At 41.5% G+C, this 15340-nt stretch overlaps 1 protein-coding gene across 1 annotated transcript; it reads right to left on the bottom strand.

Annotated features, from left to right (window-relative positions):
* Positions 1-10716: 10716 nt before the first annotated feature.
* LOC144686535 (caveolae-associated protein 2-like) lies at positions 10717-14842 on the bottom strand. Its single transcript, XM_078551854.1, has 2 exons — positions 13989-14842; positions 10717-12272 (listed from the first exon to the last, which is right to left on the bottom strand). The coding sequence occupies exons 1-2, from the start codon at positions 14472-14474 to the stop codon at positions 11469-11471; spliced, it is 1290 nt and encodes a 429-aa protein (XP_078407980.1). The 5' UTR covers positions 14475-14842; the 3' UTR covers positions 10717-11468.
* Between the last annotated feature and the right edge of the window lie 498 nt (positions 14843-15340).

The raw sequence follows: 15340 nt of genomic DNA, 5'->3' as shown, positions 1-15340 counted from the left end.
ACTCCCTGCAGTTTTTTTCCAAGCTTTTGCAGGTGAGAGTTTTGGGACACAGGCTGGAGCTAAGGAGGCCAAATGGAGTTGAGGTACGAATGATCTAATTGAATGGCAGAGCAGATTTGGGGGGGCTGAATGGCCTACGTTAATGTTAAACGTTTTACCTTCCCCTTTCTTGGTCATATTAAACTCCATTTCTTTGCCCTTGCTTCTCATGGAAAATACCCACTTTTCCATCCCTTCGCCTTGGGAAGTACTCTTTTCACCTAACGAGCGCTAGATAAATGCAAGTTTGATACAATGGGATTTAGGGCTCAGCATTAGATCTGAATATGCTGAAATTCCGGGGCCTGGACCTTAAAAAAAAACTATATTCAAAATATACCGCCGTAAGTTTCTAGCTAAGAGATCTCGACTGTATTTGAAAACGGGTTCCCTTGACCCTGCGGGTGTCTGAGGTTTACCAAGGGGTGCGTGAGGCTGGAACGTGAAATAACAGTTCCGTTGCGTATTCGTAACTCGCAGTCTCATTATAATACAAGATAATCTGGGTGGGTGTAATGTTACAATGTGGGAGCTTCAATTGATTTTACTGGAGGGCAGCGTGCCACCAAATATTGTGCATCACAACTCATTCTGTCTCGACTTTTTTGACAGATGGACTGAAAATGTATGACCAGTGATAAGATGCAGAGCAAAAAACATCAAATATGTGCATTTTCTGTTGTCAATGCGTTACCACCGCCAATTATAAGAAAGACTGAGGCAGTATTGATTCCAACAGCACCTGAGACAAGACCGAACTTTTCGGTTTTCCCTCATGTCTATTGGACACTGTGTTCTGTTTCAATATGAAAATGTTTACGATAGTGATAGCGAGGCAGATCGTGTTGTCTTTTGAGTGATTTGGGACACGGTGTGCAAATAAATTTCCAGTTTTCTTTCAGAAGTTTTAGGATTGAAAATTCACTGGCTTAAATTCTCAACCCTCCTGCCCGAAGCCAGCGTGCTTCGAACGAACACAACAGAAGAGTATTCTCTTCTCACGCCATTCTCAAGAAAAATAAGTGACCTGATTCTTATTTTTTTATTTTCTTTCTCTCATTTGCTCCGCTTTTACTGGTAGCCACCAGAGCACTTTAAATCCCTTGGTTGTTTTATTGTGGGCGTTTTCTCTCAAAAGTATTTACATTTTATTTCAACATATATTTAATGGTTTGATTTTTAAATCCTCTTTCACTCAATATATACCCGTTACTTTTGAATTCACCTTAATTTCGAGCCCATGTAACTCCAGATATCGGACTGTCAGTGTTTGAATTCCAGCTTTAATGACTTTTGAACTAGATTTCCTCAATAAAGGTGTCATGCAGTAGAGATGCCTGTCCACTGGGAAGTCTACAATTCAATCAAGCCTTGCAGGCAGGCATTGAAAGCGATACCTGCTTCCATTTGTGATTAGAAGAATGGATACAAAATTACTTAAGGGACAGAAAACAGAGCATTGGTGAAAGGTTGCTTTACAAGCTGGAGGGAAGTATGCAGTGGGTGTTCACATAAGTCTGTATTAGGACTGCTGTTTTTGATATATATATATATATATAATATATGTGATATATTCCACCCTCAGCTATCCAGAATGTTCAATTATACTTATCTCTCCAAGGGCACTTCCATTTTGAGGTGCTCACAAGATCTGCTAGCTACTTCAACGAGCTAAGGTAATGAGTTCATAAAGCTCAGAAATGTAGTTAACAGTAAGGAGTATAGGAACAGACTCCAGGAGAACACAAAGAGATGGAATTAAAAGACATAAGGCACAAAAATTTTAACACAAGCGTGATGTGATAAATTTTGATCAGAAAATGGGGTGAGGCAATATTAAAATGCTATAATTTTAAAGGAGGCAGGAACAGAGACCTGATTTCAGGTGTACGCACACAAATTATTGAAAGTGACAGTGGCAAGTTGAGAAGGCTGTTTAAAAACATGGGATACCTGGTTTTATTAATAGAGGCATTGAGTACAAAAGCAAAGAATGCTAAACCTTTACAAAATACTGGTTAGTCTTCAGCTGGTGTATTGTGTTCAATTCCAAGCACTGCACTTTAGGAAGGATGTCAAGGATTTAGAGAGGGCGCACAGAGATTTACTGAAACAATGCCAGAGATGAGGAACTTTAGTTATTTGGAGAGATGGAAGAAACTGGGTTTGTTCTCCTTAGTGCAGAGAAGATTTGATAGAGGTGTGTAAAATCACAAAGGGTTTTGTAAGTAAGGGGAAACTGTTTCCAGTGGCAGAAAGGGAAATAAAGAGAGGGCACAAATTTAAGGTGATTGGCAGAACCAGCAGTGATATGAAGAAACATTTTGCACTCAGCGAGTTATCATATCCCGGAATCTGCTGCCTGAAAGGGTGGTGAAAGCAAATTCAGCAACAACTTCCAAAAAACAATTGGATAAATGCTTAAAAAAAACAAAACGGGGCTATGGGTGATGGAATTAGTTGGATAGCTTCACTAAAGGGTGAGCAAGGGAATGTTGGAGTGAATGATTTCCTCTGCTGTATGATTCTATGAATCACAATCTTTACAGTGCAGAAGGAGGCCATTCGGTCCATCGAGTTTGCACTGGCTTTCTGTAAGAGCATTCCTCACATCACTTTTACTCCTTTTGCCAATTATTTTGAATCTGTGCCCTCTAGTTCTTGATGCTCCCTTGAGTGGGAGCAGTTTCTCACTATTTACCCTGTCCATACCCTTCAGGGTCTTGAATACCTCTATCAAGTCTCCTCTCAGCCTTCTTTTCTCCAAGGAAAACAGTTCCAACCTCTCCAATCTATCCTCATAGCTACAGTTCTTCATCTCTGGATTCACTCTTGTGAATCTCCTCTGTGCTCTCTCCAATGCCTTTACATCATTCCTCAAGTACGGTGCCCAGGACTGGACGCAGTGCTTCAGATAAGGCCTAACTAGTGTCTTATACAAGTTCATTTGACCTCCTTAATCTTGTACTCAATGCCCCTATTAATAAAGCCGAAGATGTTATATGCTTTATTAACTGCTCTTTCAACATGCCCTGCTATCTTCAATGACTTACGTACATATACACTGAGGTCCCTCTGTTCCTGCACCTCCTTTATAGTTTCTCTCTTTATTTTATACTGTCTCTCCATATTCTTCCTGCCAAAATGCATCACCTCACACTCTCTGCATTGAACTTCATCTGCCACTTGTCTGCCCAATCCACCAACATGTCTATGCCCTTTGGAAGTTCAAGACTATCCTCATCACAGGTGACAATGTTTCCAATCTTCGTATCATCTGCAAATTTTGAAATCATGCCCTAAACTCCAGCTTAGGTTATTAATATATATCAGGAAGAGCAAGGGTCCCAACACTGACCCCTGGGGAATTCCACTACAAACCTCCCTCCAATTTGAAGAACATCCATTAACCGCTACTCTGTTTCCTGTTACTCAGCCGATTTCTTATCCAAATGTCTACTCTCCCTTTTAATCCATGAGCTAGAATTTTGCTCACAAGTCTGTTGTGTGGCACTGTATCAAATACTGTTCGGAAATCCATATATACCACATCAACAGTGTTGCCCTTATCAACCTTCTCTGTTACCTCCTCAAAAAACTCCAGCAAGCTAGTTAAACATGATTTTCCCTTAATGAATCCATGATGACTTTCTTTAATTATCCTGCAATTGTCTAAATGACTATTGATTTTGTCCCAAACTACAGTTTCCAGAAATTTTCCTACCACTGAAGTCAAACTGACTGGTCTGTAGTTGCCAGCTTTATCCTTGCACCACTTTTTGAACAACAGTGTAACGTTCACAATTCTCCAGCCCTCTGGCACCACCCCTGTGTATAAGGAAGACTGGAGGATTATCACTAGTGCCTCTACAATTTCCACTCTCACTTCCCTCAGTATCCTTGGATGCATCTCATCTGGTCCTGGTACCTTTTCAATTTTAAGTAAAGATTGCCATTCTAAAACCTTCCCCTCCTCAATTGTAAATTCTTCTAGTGTACCAGTTACCCCCTCTCTCACCTCAGCCTGGGTACCATCTTCTTCCTTTGTAAAGACAGATGCAAAGTACTCATTTAATATCCCTGCTATTTCTCTTGCCTCCACGTGCAAGTCCCCTTTTTTACCCCTAATTGGCCTTATTCTTTCTTTTACCATCCTTTTATTATTTATACGCTTATAGAAGATCTTGAGATTCCCTTTCATGTTAGCTGCCAGTCTCTTTTCATTCTCTCTCCTTGCTTATTAATTTTTTCACTTCCCCTCTGGTCCTTCTATTTTCAGCCTGATTCTCCATTGTATTTTCTACCTGAAATCTGTCGTTTACATACTTTTTCCTTTTCATCTTCACCTCTATCTCTCTTGTCATCAAGGCACTCTGGATTTATTTGTCCTATTTTTCCCCTTCAAGGGAATATACCTTGACATTGCCTGCAATATGTTTTCTTTGGAGATAGCCCAACATTTGATTCCAACTCACATGACTCAGATGCATTCTCATCCCATCAAAGTTGGCTCTCCCCCAGTAAATTATCTCTGCTTTGGATTGTTCCTTGTCTTTTTCCATGGCCAACCTAAATGTTATGATACAATGGTCACTGTCCCCTAAATGCTCTCCCAACTGATATTTGGTCCACTTGGGCCAACTGATATTTGGTCCACTTGGGCCAACTGATTCCCCAGAACCAGGACCAACAGTGCCTTCTCTCTCATTGGACCGGAAACATACTGCTGCAGAAAATTAACTTGAACACATTCCAGGAATTCTCAACCCTCTTGTCCCTTTGCACTATTCCTATCCAAGTCTATATTTGGATAATTGAAGTCCCCCATTATAATTACTCTATAATTCTTGCACCTATCTGTAATTTTTTTGCAGATTTGTTTCTCGTTGGTGGTCTATACACTATATCGATCGATGTTATTGCACCTTTTTCATTCCTTACCTCCAGCCAGAGAGATTCCACCTTGACCCCTCTGGAAGATCCACTCTCTCCAGTACTGTAATGCCATCTTTAATTAATACTGCCACTGCCCACCCTTTTCTGTCTCTCCTCACAACCTTATACCCAGGCAGATTCAATACCCAGTTCTGCCCTTCGTTGAGCCAGATCTCTGTTATAGCAATAATATCATAATTCCATTTGTCAACCAGGGCCTGTAGTCCTGAATCCCAGAGGACCTGGATCAAAAACGTTGTAAAAAGGACTTATTTTGAAGGAATCCCAAAAGTATCTATATTTTGGAGACGCAGGATGATAAGATAATAAAACTTGATGTCCGTTTTCTTGATATGTCTCTGTAAAGCACCTTGGGACATTCACTGTGTTACAGGTGCCTTATAGATGCATGTTGTTATTGGCCAGTTGATCATAGCAAGCGTCAGTGCTGCATAACTTTGCATTAGATCCACAAAACTTAGAATCTCTTAAAGAGAAAGAAGTACTTTTGAGTGGGATCAGTACCTTTGACCTTACTTTGCTCAGTGATAATGTTTTTCTTCCACAAAATAGAGAGAAATTGAACTTTTAAAGTTAAATTTGGGTAAGATTGTTAATTCATGATCATCCCTTGTTTCATCACACTTCCCAACATTTATTACTCCAGGCTACTCCTAATCTGATGCATTATGTATGTGAAATCACAGGAAAGTTTCCATTTCTGCTATTCCAGACTCTGTAAGAAAATGGCCTGGAATTGCAGTAGTAACAGTAAGGATGTCAATGCTTGCTCTCATTACTGTGTAAAACTGACAGCAACTTCTGGCAGTTTAAGGTGGAAACCCAATAGTTGTTGTCAGTGGTACCTTGCTCCTCCATGTTGTGTGTTGCAGTCTTTGCAGATGGAATCAACACCGAATCACAGATTTGACATGAACGTCAATTATTTATGCAATATTCTTGCTGTAAAAAAACAAATAAAATGTTAAACCACATTTAGTCAGGAGTAACTGAGTTTTTAATGATGTACAAAGTCATAATTATTGCTAACAGTCTCTTTGGCCCTGAAAAACAAATTTTTACAAATGCAAAGTCTCATCCCTTCAGGAAGAATATTTAAAAATCACAGATTTTTAAAAAGGAAAACAAGAAATTTTAATTTTTTACAGTTTGTTTTGGAATATTTAAACTTCTCTCAATCCAACGCGTACATTCCAATCTTTATTTTGATTTATGTACAATGATTTAAATGTAATTCAGATTCCCTGTTGTTTACTTCCTGCTTCACTAGCAGTGAGAATTATTCAATCTGATTGGCCGATTGGTCTACTTGCTGCTTGCCCTGTTCCTGGATGTCACCTGTTGATGGCGCCAATTTGAAACTAATGGAGAAGAGGAAATCTACACCCTCGAGCCTGCTAAATCTTTGTGGGTGGCTTTTCTCAAAGTCAGCAGTCAGTTGGACTATTAACCGTGACCCATTTGAGGCCTCCCTGTTCCAAAATGGGTAAATTGGGAGGTCAGGTACAAGCCTGGTTTTCTCCATTCAATAGAAACATATATTTGTTCTCCAAAGCAGTGATTGGTCAGATTTCCAATAGAAAACTAAGTAAATCGAAAGAAACCCACATCAACTTCTATGAACAAAGCACTTTTAGTGTAATATAACATCCCAAAGTGATACACAGAGGCATTATAAAATATGGTACAGATATTAGGGCAGCTAACCAAAGGTTTGGTGAAATTTTAAGGAGTGTTTTAAAGGAGTGAGATAGAGATGTAGATTTAGAAAGGGAAGTCCAAAGATTAGGGCCTAGGCAGCTGAAGTCATGGCAACCAATGATGGAGTGATTAGAATTGGGGACACTCAAGAGACTGGAATTAGAGGAGTGCAGGTATCTTGGAGGTTTGTAATGGAGAACATTACAGAGATAAGGAGGACGAGACCAAAGAAGGATTTGAAGACAAGGACACGAGTTTTAAAATCGAGCCATTGCTTAACAGGGAGTCAGTGTAGGTCAGTGAATAAGAGTGACGTGGGTACGGAACTTGTTATAAATTAGAACACGGGCAGCAGAGTTTAGGATGACCTCAAGTTTATGAAGAGTGGAATATGGGAGACCAGCCAGGAGTTCATTAGAATAGATCAACCTGGAGCTAACAAGGCATGAATGAGGGTTTCAGCAGCAGAAAAGTTGAAAAAGTGCTGAAGTTGGGTGATGTTATGGAGATTGAAATAGGAGGTCTTAATGACAGCGGAGCTATGTGGTTGAAAGCTCATCTCAGAGTCAAATATGACAATGAGGTTGCAAACAGTCTGGTTCAGGCCCAGGCAGTGGCTAGGGAGAGGGATGGAATCCCTTGCGAGGAAATGGAGTTTGTGACAGTGACCAAAGGCCAATATTCAGTTTTCAGTTGGGAGAAAATTTGTTCATCCAATACTGGATGTCAGACAAGCAGTCTGATAACAGAGATAGTGGAGTGGTCAAAGAGGTGCTGGTGTAGGAAAGCTGGATGTCATCAGGATACATGAGGAAACTGATGTTGTATCTGGATGATGTTGCCGAGGGGCAGTATGTAGATGAGAAATAGGAATGAGACAAGGTTAGACCCTTGGGGTATATGAGTTAACTATGTGGGAATAGGAAGAGTAACCATTGATGCTAATTTTCTGGCTAAAATTAAATAAATAAGACTGGGACCAGGAGAGTGCAGTCCCACCCAGATGGATAATGGCGGAGAAGCATTAGAGGCAGGCAGGTCAAAAAGGACGAGGGGGATAGTTTACCTTTGTCACAGTCGCATAGGATGCCATTTGTGACTTTAGTAAGAGCTGTTTCAGTAATGAAGCAAGAGTGGAAACTTGATTAGAGTTCTGGGAAGATGGGCATGAATTTGGGAGGTGACAACACATTCAAGAACTTTGGAAAGGAAGATTGGAGATGGGGCGGTAGATTGCAATGACTGAGGGGTCAAGTCACTTAACTATGTTTTGTTACAAGATTGAGGGGTATGAAGCTGACCTGGGGAAATCTGATTTACAAATAAAACACCAGACTCCATACAGAATGATTTTGTACAAGTAGCATGGAGCTTCAAGTATCGCTGTTGGTACAGTGTAGTTCAGTCAGTAGGTGGCACTCTTACTCTGTACGAGAAGAGCTTTGCATTAATTGATATAATTGAATCTTTAAAATGCTGTGATTTGACAATGAATTGCCCTTTATCATAACCCTTCTGGAGGCAGTTACTTATTAAAAGTGGCTTGTAGCACACAGTGTTATAAATTAAACACTGCCAGCAATAATCTGGATTGATCTGCCACACTTACAGTAGCTTCATGTCATTTTTCTTTATCCTTTTACGGGATGTGGGCACCACTGGCTAGGCCAGCATTTATTGCCCATCCCTAATTGCCCTTGAGATGGGCAATTATAATCTTATTTCCTCTGATCACAGTTCTTCTTCACCCAACACTAATCCTGCTAACCTATCAGTCCTGTCCGTATTAGCTCCAGGTCACCGAACCTCTCCAATTTTAAATTCACATCCTAGAAATCCATTGATGGACTAATTTCTTAACCATCTCCAGCCTACAACCTCCCCAGAACTCTCGAGTTACTTTTTGGCCTATTGTGCATCCACCTCTTGTCACAAAGCTATACCCTTTATTTTTGAAATATGATTTTCAAACCTTCAACTGACTGGAAATGTTGCAATTTGAAATGAGACAGAACAAACTACTTTAAAATGTGAGGCCACCTGCCAAGGTGAAGGTGAGAAAAGCAAACATGACCTTCCCCACCCCTAAAGGGCATGTGAAGAGAGTGATAGTTCTGGTGATTTACAGATCCATCGAAATTCATCTTCAAGGAAGAGATATTAAAGTGCAAAGTGCTGGATTTTAATAAACTATAATCTTATTAAGACAATGGGGGACTGCTAGCCAGCCAGGGTATGCAACTTGCACTCACTCAAGTGGGTACAGGCACCCAAACCCCATTGTGGAGTGTGAAAGACCCCCATCCCCTGTTGGCTTTCGCTATCTTGAAATGCTTCAAAAGTTTCTGAGATAAGACATCAAAAATGGGATTACCTGTCCTACAACACAGTGACTACAGCAGACACGGTAATCAAATTCCTCTGGAATATACAGCCAGCAGGACTTTAAGAACTGGCCAGAGGCAGGTCATCAGAGCAGAGACTTTTGCAAGAGACTTTAGCAGAAGAGAAAGGCTGAAGAGCTCTTTTCTTGGAACAAGAAACTGGTTTGAGAAGTCAACATATGAGAAAGCTACCAACGAACTGAGGTCTCTTAAGAATAAGAACATAATAGGAACAGGAGTACAATATTTGGCCCCTCGAGCCTGCTCCGCCATTCAATAAGATCATGGCTGATGATCTTGTGTTTTGCTTTGCACATTTCCCATCTAACCCCAATAACCTTTGATTCCCTTGTCTAACAAGAATATATCTACTTCTGCCTTAAAAATATTCAATGACCCCACTTCCATCACATTCTGTGGCAGAGAATTCCAAAGTCGCACAACCCTCAGAAAAAAATTCTCATCTCTGTCCTAAAAGGGCGACCCCTAATTTTAAAGAATTGCAATATCTTCTACAGCTGACTGCATCCAAGAATCCAGCTAACCTAAATCAGCTGCAAAATTTAACAATCTATGCCTCAAAGACAATCAAAGGAAACTTAAGCATATACTCTTGTTTTTTTTCTTATTGGACTCTAACTTTTCTTATTTCTGATACTGGTGTATGAGACATCGCATTTTTATTATCCCAATCCACCCCCTTGACTTATGAAAACCTTGTTTGATTGGCTCTTTATTAAATGGTAAATAAATTTGGATTTGGAATAAGCATATCCTTGTGGAAAAGAAGTTTAAACCTTTGTTGTGACCAATCTAGGAGGCTGAATTGAGGGGAGCCAGTTCAACCCATCTCACCTTGCCATAACACTCTCCTTATTACTGCAATGAAGTTCCCTTCAATTCTCTAAGGCCCTGGGATCCCCTCCTTTCCAAAACCCACATCTTTTACCAGGCTATTAGTAACCCCTCCTAAGAACTCATTCTTTAATTTTCCAGCACTTCCACCTCTGTGAAGGCCTGGAGACATTTTTCTAGATTAAAGGTTGTAAATAAATACAAATTGTTTTTGTTTAACACAAAGGTAGAGCACATTTCCTTATCCATAATGATGTAATCACAATGTTACCTACAAAAGGAAGGGGGCAAAAAAATGTAAAGCTCATTAATAGCCATATGTGGCCCTAGTTATTCAGAATCTACAATGCTGATCTAGCAGTTTTATAATGAAACTCATGGTCAAATTTCAGCTTTTACTGACACGTAGAGGAATACAGTTCTGATTAATGTGTGGTCCTTCAGGAAATGGTACCTTGTTTTGACAATCACTGCTCGTCAACACAGCCTCCTTCGTTACATGGAAATTCTGTCAAATAAACAGTATTTTACACGATCCACTTCTTGAAGATGTGCATCAGTGCCCAAACTGTCACTGGGACGTATGCTTAAGTATTCTGCTGCTCGTCACCATCAGACTCACTGCACTTGAAACGATAGTCAATTAATCTGGCTGACAAGCATAACCACCTAAAGGAATTAAGCATGAATGTAGGAAGATATATATTCTATACAGTACACAATATCATGCTATTAGTGGTTGATTATCATAATGTTAGTAGCAAGGAATAACAGGCAGGAATCCACTTTTAATTCTTTTTTATTTAGATATTTAATTAGGATTATAAAACATTTTGGCTTTCATTTTGTTTAATAGCAAACTGAAAATAACAGAACAAAAATAATGTTCACCAAGCAATATATTACATGTGAAAATAATTAGCTTATGTATTTATCATGGCAATTTATCTCAGAAAAGCTTTCCTCAATCAGCAATAAGGTGAAAGAAGCTAGAATTCATCTACATTACACAGGCCATGAAAACGGCACCAGGGTAGCTGAACTGCTTACATTTATACAGGGAGTGATGATACAGTACTATTTCCTTTTCAGTCAGTTTCTTTGGGTTCAGTGTTAAGCACAATTCTTTTAGGAAATTGGCATCTATCTAAAGAGCTTGCAGCTATGAATCAAAATTAGAGTATTTGTATGTACGAAACAGATGCATTTCAAATAATTAAAACATAAATTGGCTTGGTGTCTGTTTTACGACTTTTATTCAGGCCTACAATATTAAACCCAAATAACTCAAACTTTGCCGAAAAGGTTTCAAAACCATTTTTGCTTCCACACCAAATACGCAATTGTATAAACATAGCCCAGCACCATTTGTTCATATCTGTTTCTCTCTTACCATTTACCTCTCATCTTCCCCCCCTACAACATACTTCAGTCCCTCTCACACTCCTCGTAGGGTTACAGTAGCTAATAATAACTATCGTAAGCATGATTTTTGTATACAAACAGAGGTTCATTGATCCGCTCTCCAGGGGTTTAGGCTGTTTGCTTTATCTGCAGAACAGCGGGCTCATCTGGCTCCTCAATGTGCAGCTCTATATTCGGCCCTATGTATTTTTCTTGGTCTTCTTCTTCTTGTTGGTCTTTGGGCAGAGTCTCCAGCAGTATCTCGGCCTCCTCTGTGCTTTCCGCTTTCATCACAATGCCCCGGTTGTTACTGCTTCCCATCACTAATTCTGCCTCTTTCATTTCCTCCTCTGCACTTTCTGCCAGCTCTTTAACCTCTTCAGATGCTAAAGTGTTGGGGCCCAGGTGCACTTCGGGGAACTCGCTGTCTTCAGGGGAACCTGATGGATCGGCTTCCAGCGTAACGACTGTGTCACTGGGGCTCTGTGGAGGGGTCTCCCCGTTCCTAACCTTTTTCACCTTGAAAGTCATGGGCGTTACTTTGAAGCTGGAGGACTTCGCTGAGTGTGGCTTCTGCTGACTCGGGGTCAGTGACTTCTTAATCTTCTCTCGTCTTTCAGGCGAAACAATCTTTGTACCAAACTTATTCATCCTTTTCTCAATGTTCTCCCGGGAAAATGCCTTCTTGATGCTATCGACTTTCTTCATGCTGGATTTCTTGATTTTGGCAGCCCTGGATTGCTCCAGTTTTTCAGCCTTTTCCCCATCGTGTATCTCGTCATTGTCTTCACCTTCGTGGATGTCTTCATCCGAGGACAGCTCCAGCGATGGAGGGGTGTCTTCCACTGCTTTGTTCTCATCCACACATCCTTCCGCTGCCACATCTTCTTTTGGTTTTTCAACAAAAATGTTGGCTGGAATCTCTGCTTCTTCCTGCAATGATTCACCAAGTATAAAATCAACAGTTGCTCAGTACCCCATAAATTTAAACAAAACTATGGCTGCTTTTAAAAAAGCAAAATGACAGAACAAAACTGCTCCTCCTTAGCTTTTCAACATCTTGCTTCTTTTTGAAACACCCAGCTATCTTCAAATTTATTGTTTCAAGATTTTCGGCATGAAAAAGGCAATTGAACAGCTTAATAACTGATTTAAAAACTACACAGACACACAACGGTAAACAGAGTGATGAGCACATCAGCCTGGGGATATGTGTAAGCTTCAGAGTAAGGCTAGTATAAACTTTATTTTAGCAATTAAAGCACATCGGAAGACATCAACAAGTTAAGAGTACAATGATAAGCGCTAAAAAGTGACTGAGTTTGCGGAACACAAAAGTCTGTTCAGTCTACAGAATTAGAAGAACTCAGAATTGTGCCAAGAATGAAAGAAAACATTAGCTGTCATTTATTGTGCTTACTTTTCATTTAAAATTTGGTTCTGTTGACTTCATATCTCTCTACCCCTGCATTTCCAAACACTCATTTCTGGTTGAGATTCCTAATTGCTTGACAGTAATTCAAATAACCTAAGTAATTAAAACCTAATTATTTACCTTCAGGCATTGATTACATTATAAATTAAAGCCCTACTGATTAAAAACATGCTTGAAAGACATATACAGCTCACAATGCAAGTTGGCTGCTAATCCTTGTACAGTATTTTAGTCTAACTTCTCTTCAAAATCAGACCTAGAGGGTTAGAGATAGAAGCTATCAAGGTCCAAGAAATCAAAAGCAAAATACCACGGTTGCTGTATAAACAAACATCGCCCCGCAATTACTTTAAATTGGAAAAAATGTCCGTGTTGTGACTCATTCTCCTAAAATCCCGGTCAAATGGATAGTGGAAACTTGCACTAGCATGTGAAATTTCAAACAGGTCAACTTCACAAACGCCAAATTAATTCTACACATTTGGAATGTGTTTTAAAAACAGTTCGGAGGTTTATAGTTTCAGCCAGACGATTATACACTTCACTGCTTTGCATTCCAACCTCCTCCCACTCTTACCGGAAAAAAAGAGGCAGAGCACTGGTCCCGGGCCACTGGGGTCCCGGGGTGACAGCAGCGCACAGACACAAGCACGGCCTTGCCTTATAACCCCAAAAAAGGTTTTCACTACAGATTGCCTGACACACCCCATCTGCTCACATACCAAAACCGAGATTAGTCCGCCATATCAGCAAAATGAAAAAGCACCGCTTTAATGCCACCAGGTTTGATGAGATAGGGTGGGGATGGTGATGATTAGTGTTAACATTTCAAACATGTATCATGTGAGCGCAAACTGCTTTCTTGCGAAACAGAAGCGCCCGAAAGAAGCTTTTACCGAGCTGGTTGAAAGAGTTTAAAGGCCCTACAGTGCGTTATGTTTATCACTTGTAATTCTTTCTTTAAAAAAAGTTTGTAGCCAGCTCAGATGGAGCGATTCGTAAACAACTCTCAACTCTAAAGCAGGGTTCATTTCTGAAATGTACATAAGCTGTAACTGACAGCATTGAGGTTCCCCCAGTCTATGGGCTGATGTTGCCACCAATCAGCGTTCACTTTCGGTGTGTTCTGGCCATCTGTTTACTGGTGAGCATCAGTGTAAAAACTGCAAAGTGACTCATGCCCCCACCCACCCCACCCCACCGCACAGTCTTACCTGGAAGATCAGCACTCTGAAGTTGTTTTTCTTCAGGAGCTGCGCCTGGTTGGTTTCCAGTTTCTTCACCTGCACCGCCTGTTTGTCCAGGCGCTCCCGCATCTCCTTCACGTTGTTGCTGACCTTTCGCGATTTGTCCAGTAGCTTGTTGACGGTGTTGCTGGTCGTGCTGTGACTCTTGGAGAGTTTGGTGATGTCGCTCTGGATGCCTTTCACCGAGCTCTCCACCCCGATCTGTCGGTGCTCCATCTTTTTCTGGTTGTCCTGCACTGTGTCCAGCATGTTGACCAGCTTGTCCAGGAGAGCCAGCACGGTGATGGCGTTAACCTGCGTGCCGTCCCGCAGCAACTCGGCCGGGATGGGGCCGGGAGCCGGGCTGGGGGGCGAGCTGGACTCCAGGCTCGGGCTGGGGGGCGGGCTGGGCTCCGTGGCTCCCTGCACGGCCTGGGCGCTACTTTTCTCGGCTTGCACTCCGTCTTCTCCCATCTTCACGGTCCCCGCCAACTTCTTTCTGCTCCTCCTTGCTCAGTCTCGGCTGTGCAATCCTTGGTTCGGTTTCCTTCTGGGAGAAGAGAGTCACAAACTGCAGCCCTCTCTCTCTCAGCTCGGTCCAGCCTGGCTCCCTCCTTCCCCTGGGGCTGTTGATTGTAACTTCCCACAGCCGCTTGCCTGCAGCGACCGAGTTATGGAAAACTCCCAAGGTCCAGTGCTATAGTGTCCGCCCAGTAACTGTGCCTTGTTACAGGCGGGGTTTGAGCTCCCCCCCGAGATTATTTTTTTCCATAAATGCCATAACATTTTTGCAAAGTATCTGGATCCTGTGAAAGCAAATCACCAGGAGCTTGGCCCCGGTCCCACTGCTGCTATTGGCTGCAGAGGCGGGGGGAGCGCCGATGGGCTGGGGTGGGTTTTCCTGGACGCTGCTCCCATGTTCTAACTTAAATTGGGCAAATGTAGCCGCTCCGTAGGCATTGCACACATCACTGACCTTTATATACACTGTGCATACCCCACGCTGCAAAGCCAGCTTGCAATATCTGCTTTTTAAAAAAAAAAATCAAAAACGCCACTAAATGCAATCGTCTGTTATTAAGTATGAACTGAAAATAAATCCCGGGAGTCGGTGTTTCTGCTGAGAACTTCCAGTCCTCGGTGGGAAGTTCAGACCGATCCAGGGTGACTTTCATGTGATTGAAGTTTCTTCCTGCAGGTGGCAGCAAACCTCTTGCGGTGAAAACGTGGAAAGTGAAGGAGGGGCTGGGAGATATTTCGCCTCTGATGTAATGTGCTCGGAATTATTTACCAAAATACCTTTAGTTTTCAGCACCCCATACACTCAGGCGCGTGCCTTC

The sequence above is a fragment of the Cetorhinus maximus genome, chromosome 11 (assembly GCF_964194155.1).
Source record: "Cetorhinus maximus chromosome 11, sCetMax3.hap1.1, whole genome shotgun sequence".
Taxonomy (NCBI): Eukaryota; Metazoa; Chordata; class Chondrichthyes; order Lamniformes; family Cetorhinidae; genus Cetorhinus; species Cetorhinus maximus.
Note: the sequence above shows the minus strand (reverse complement) of the source record. Positions and strands in the feature narration are given on the sequence as shown.

Coding starts and splice junctions, on each gene's coding strand:
- LOC144686535 (XM_078551854.1), bottom strand. CDS start 14,474: ATGGGAGAAGACGGAGTGCAAGCCGAGAAAAGTAGCGCCCAGGCCGTG. Junction 12,273..13,988: donor TCAGAGTGCTGATCTTCCAG/GTAAGACTGTGC, acceptor GAATCATTGCAG/GAAGAAGCAGAGATTCCAGC.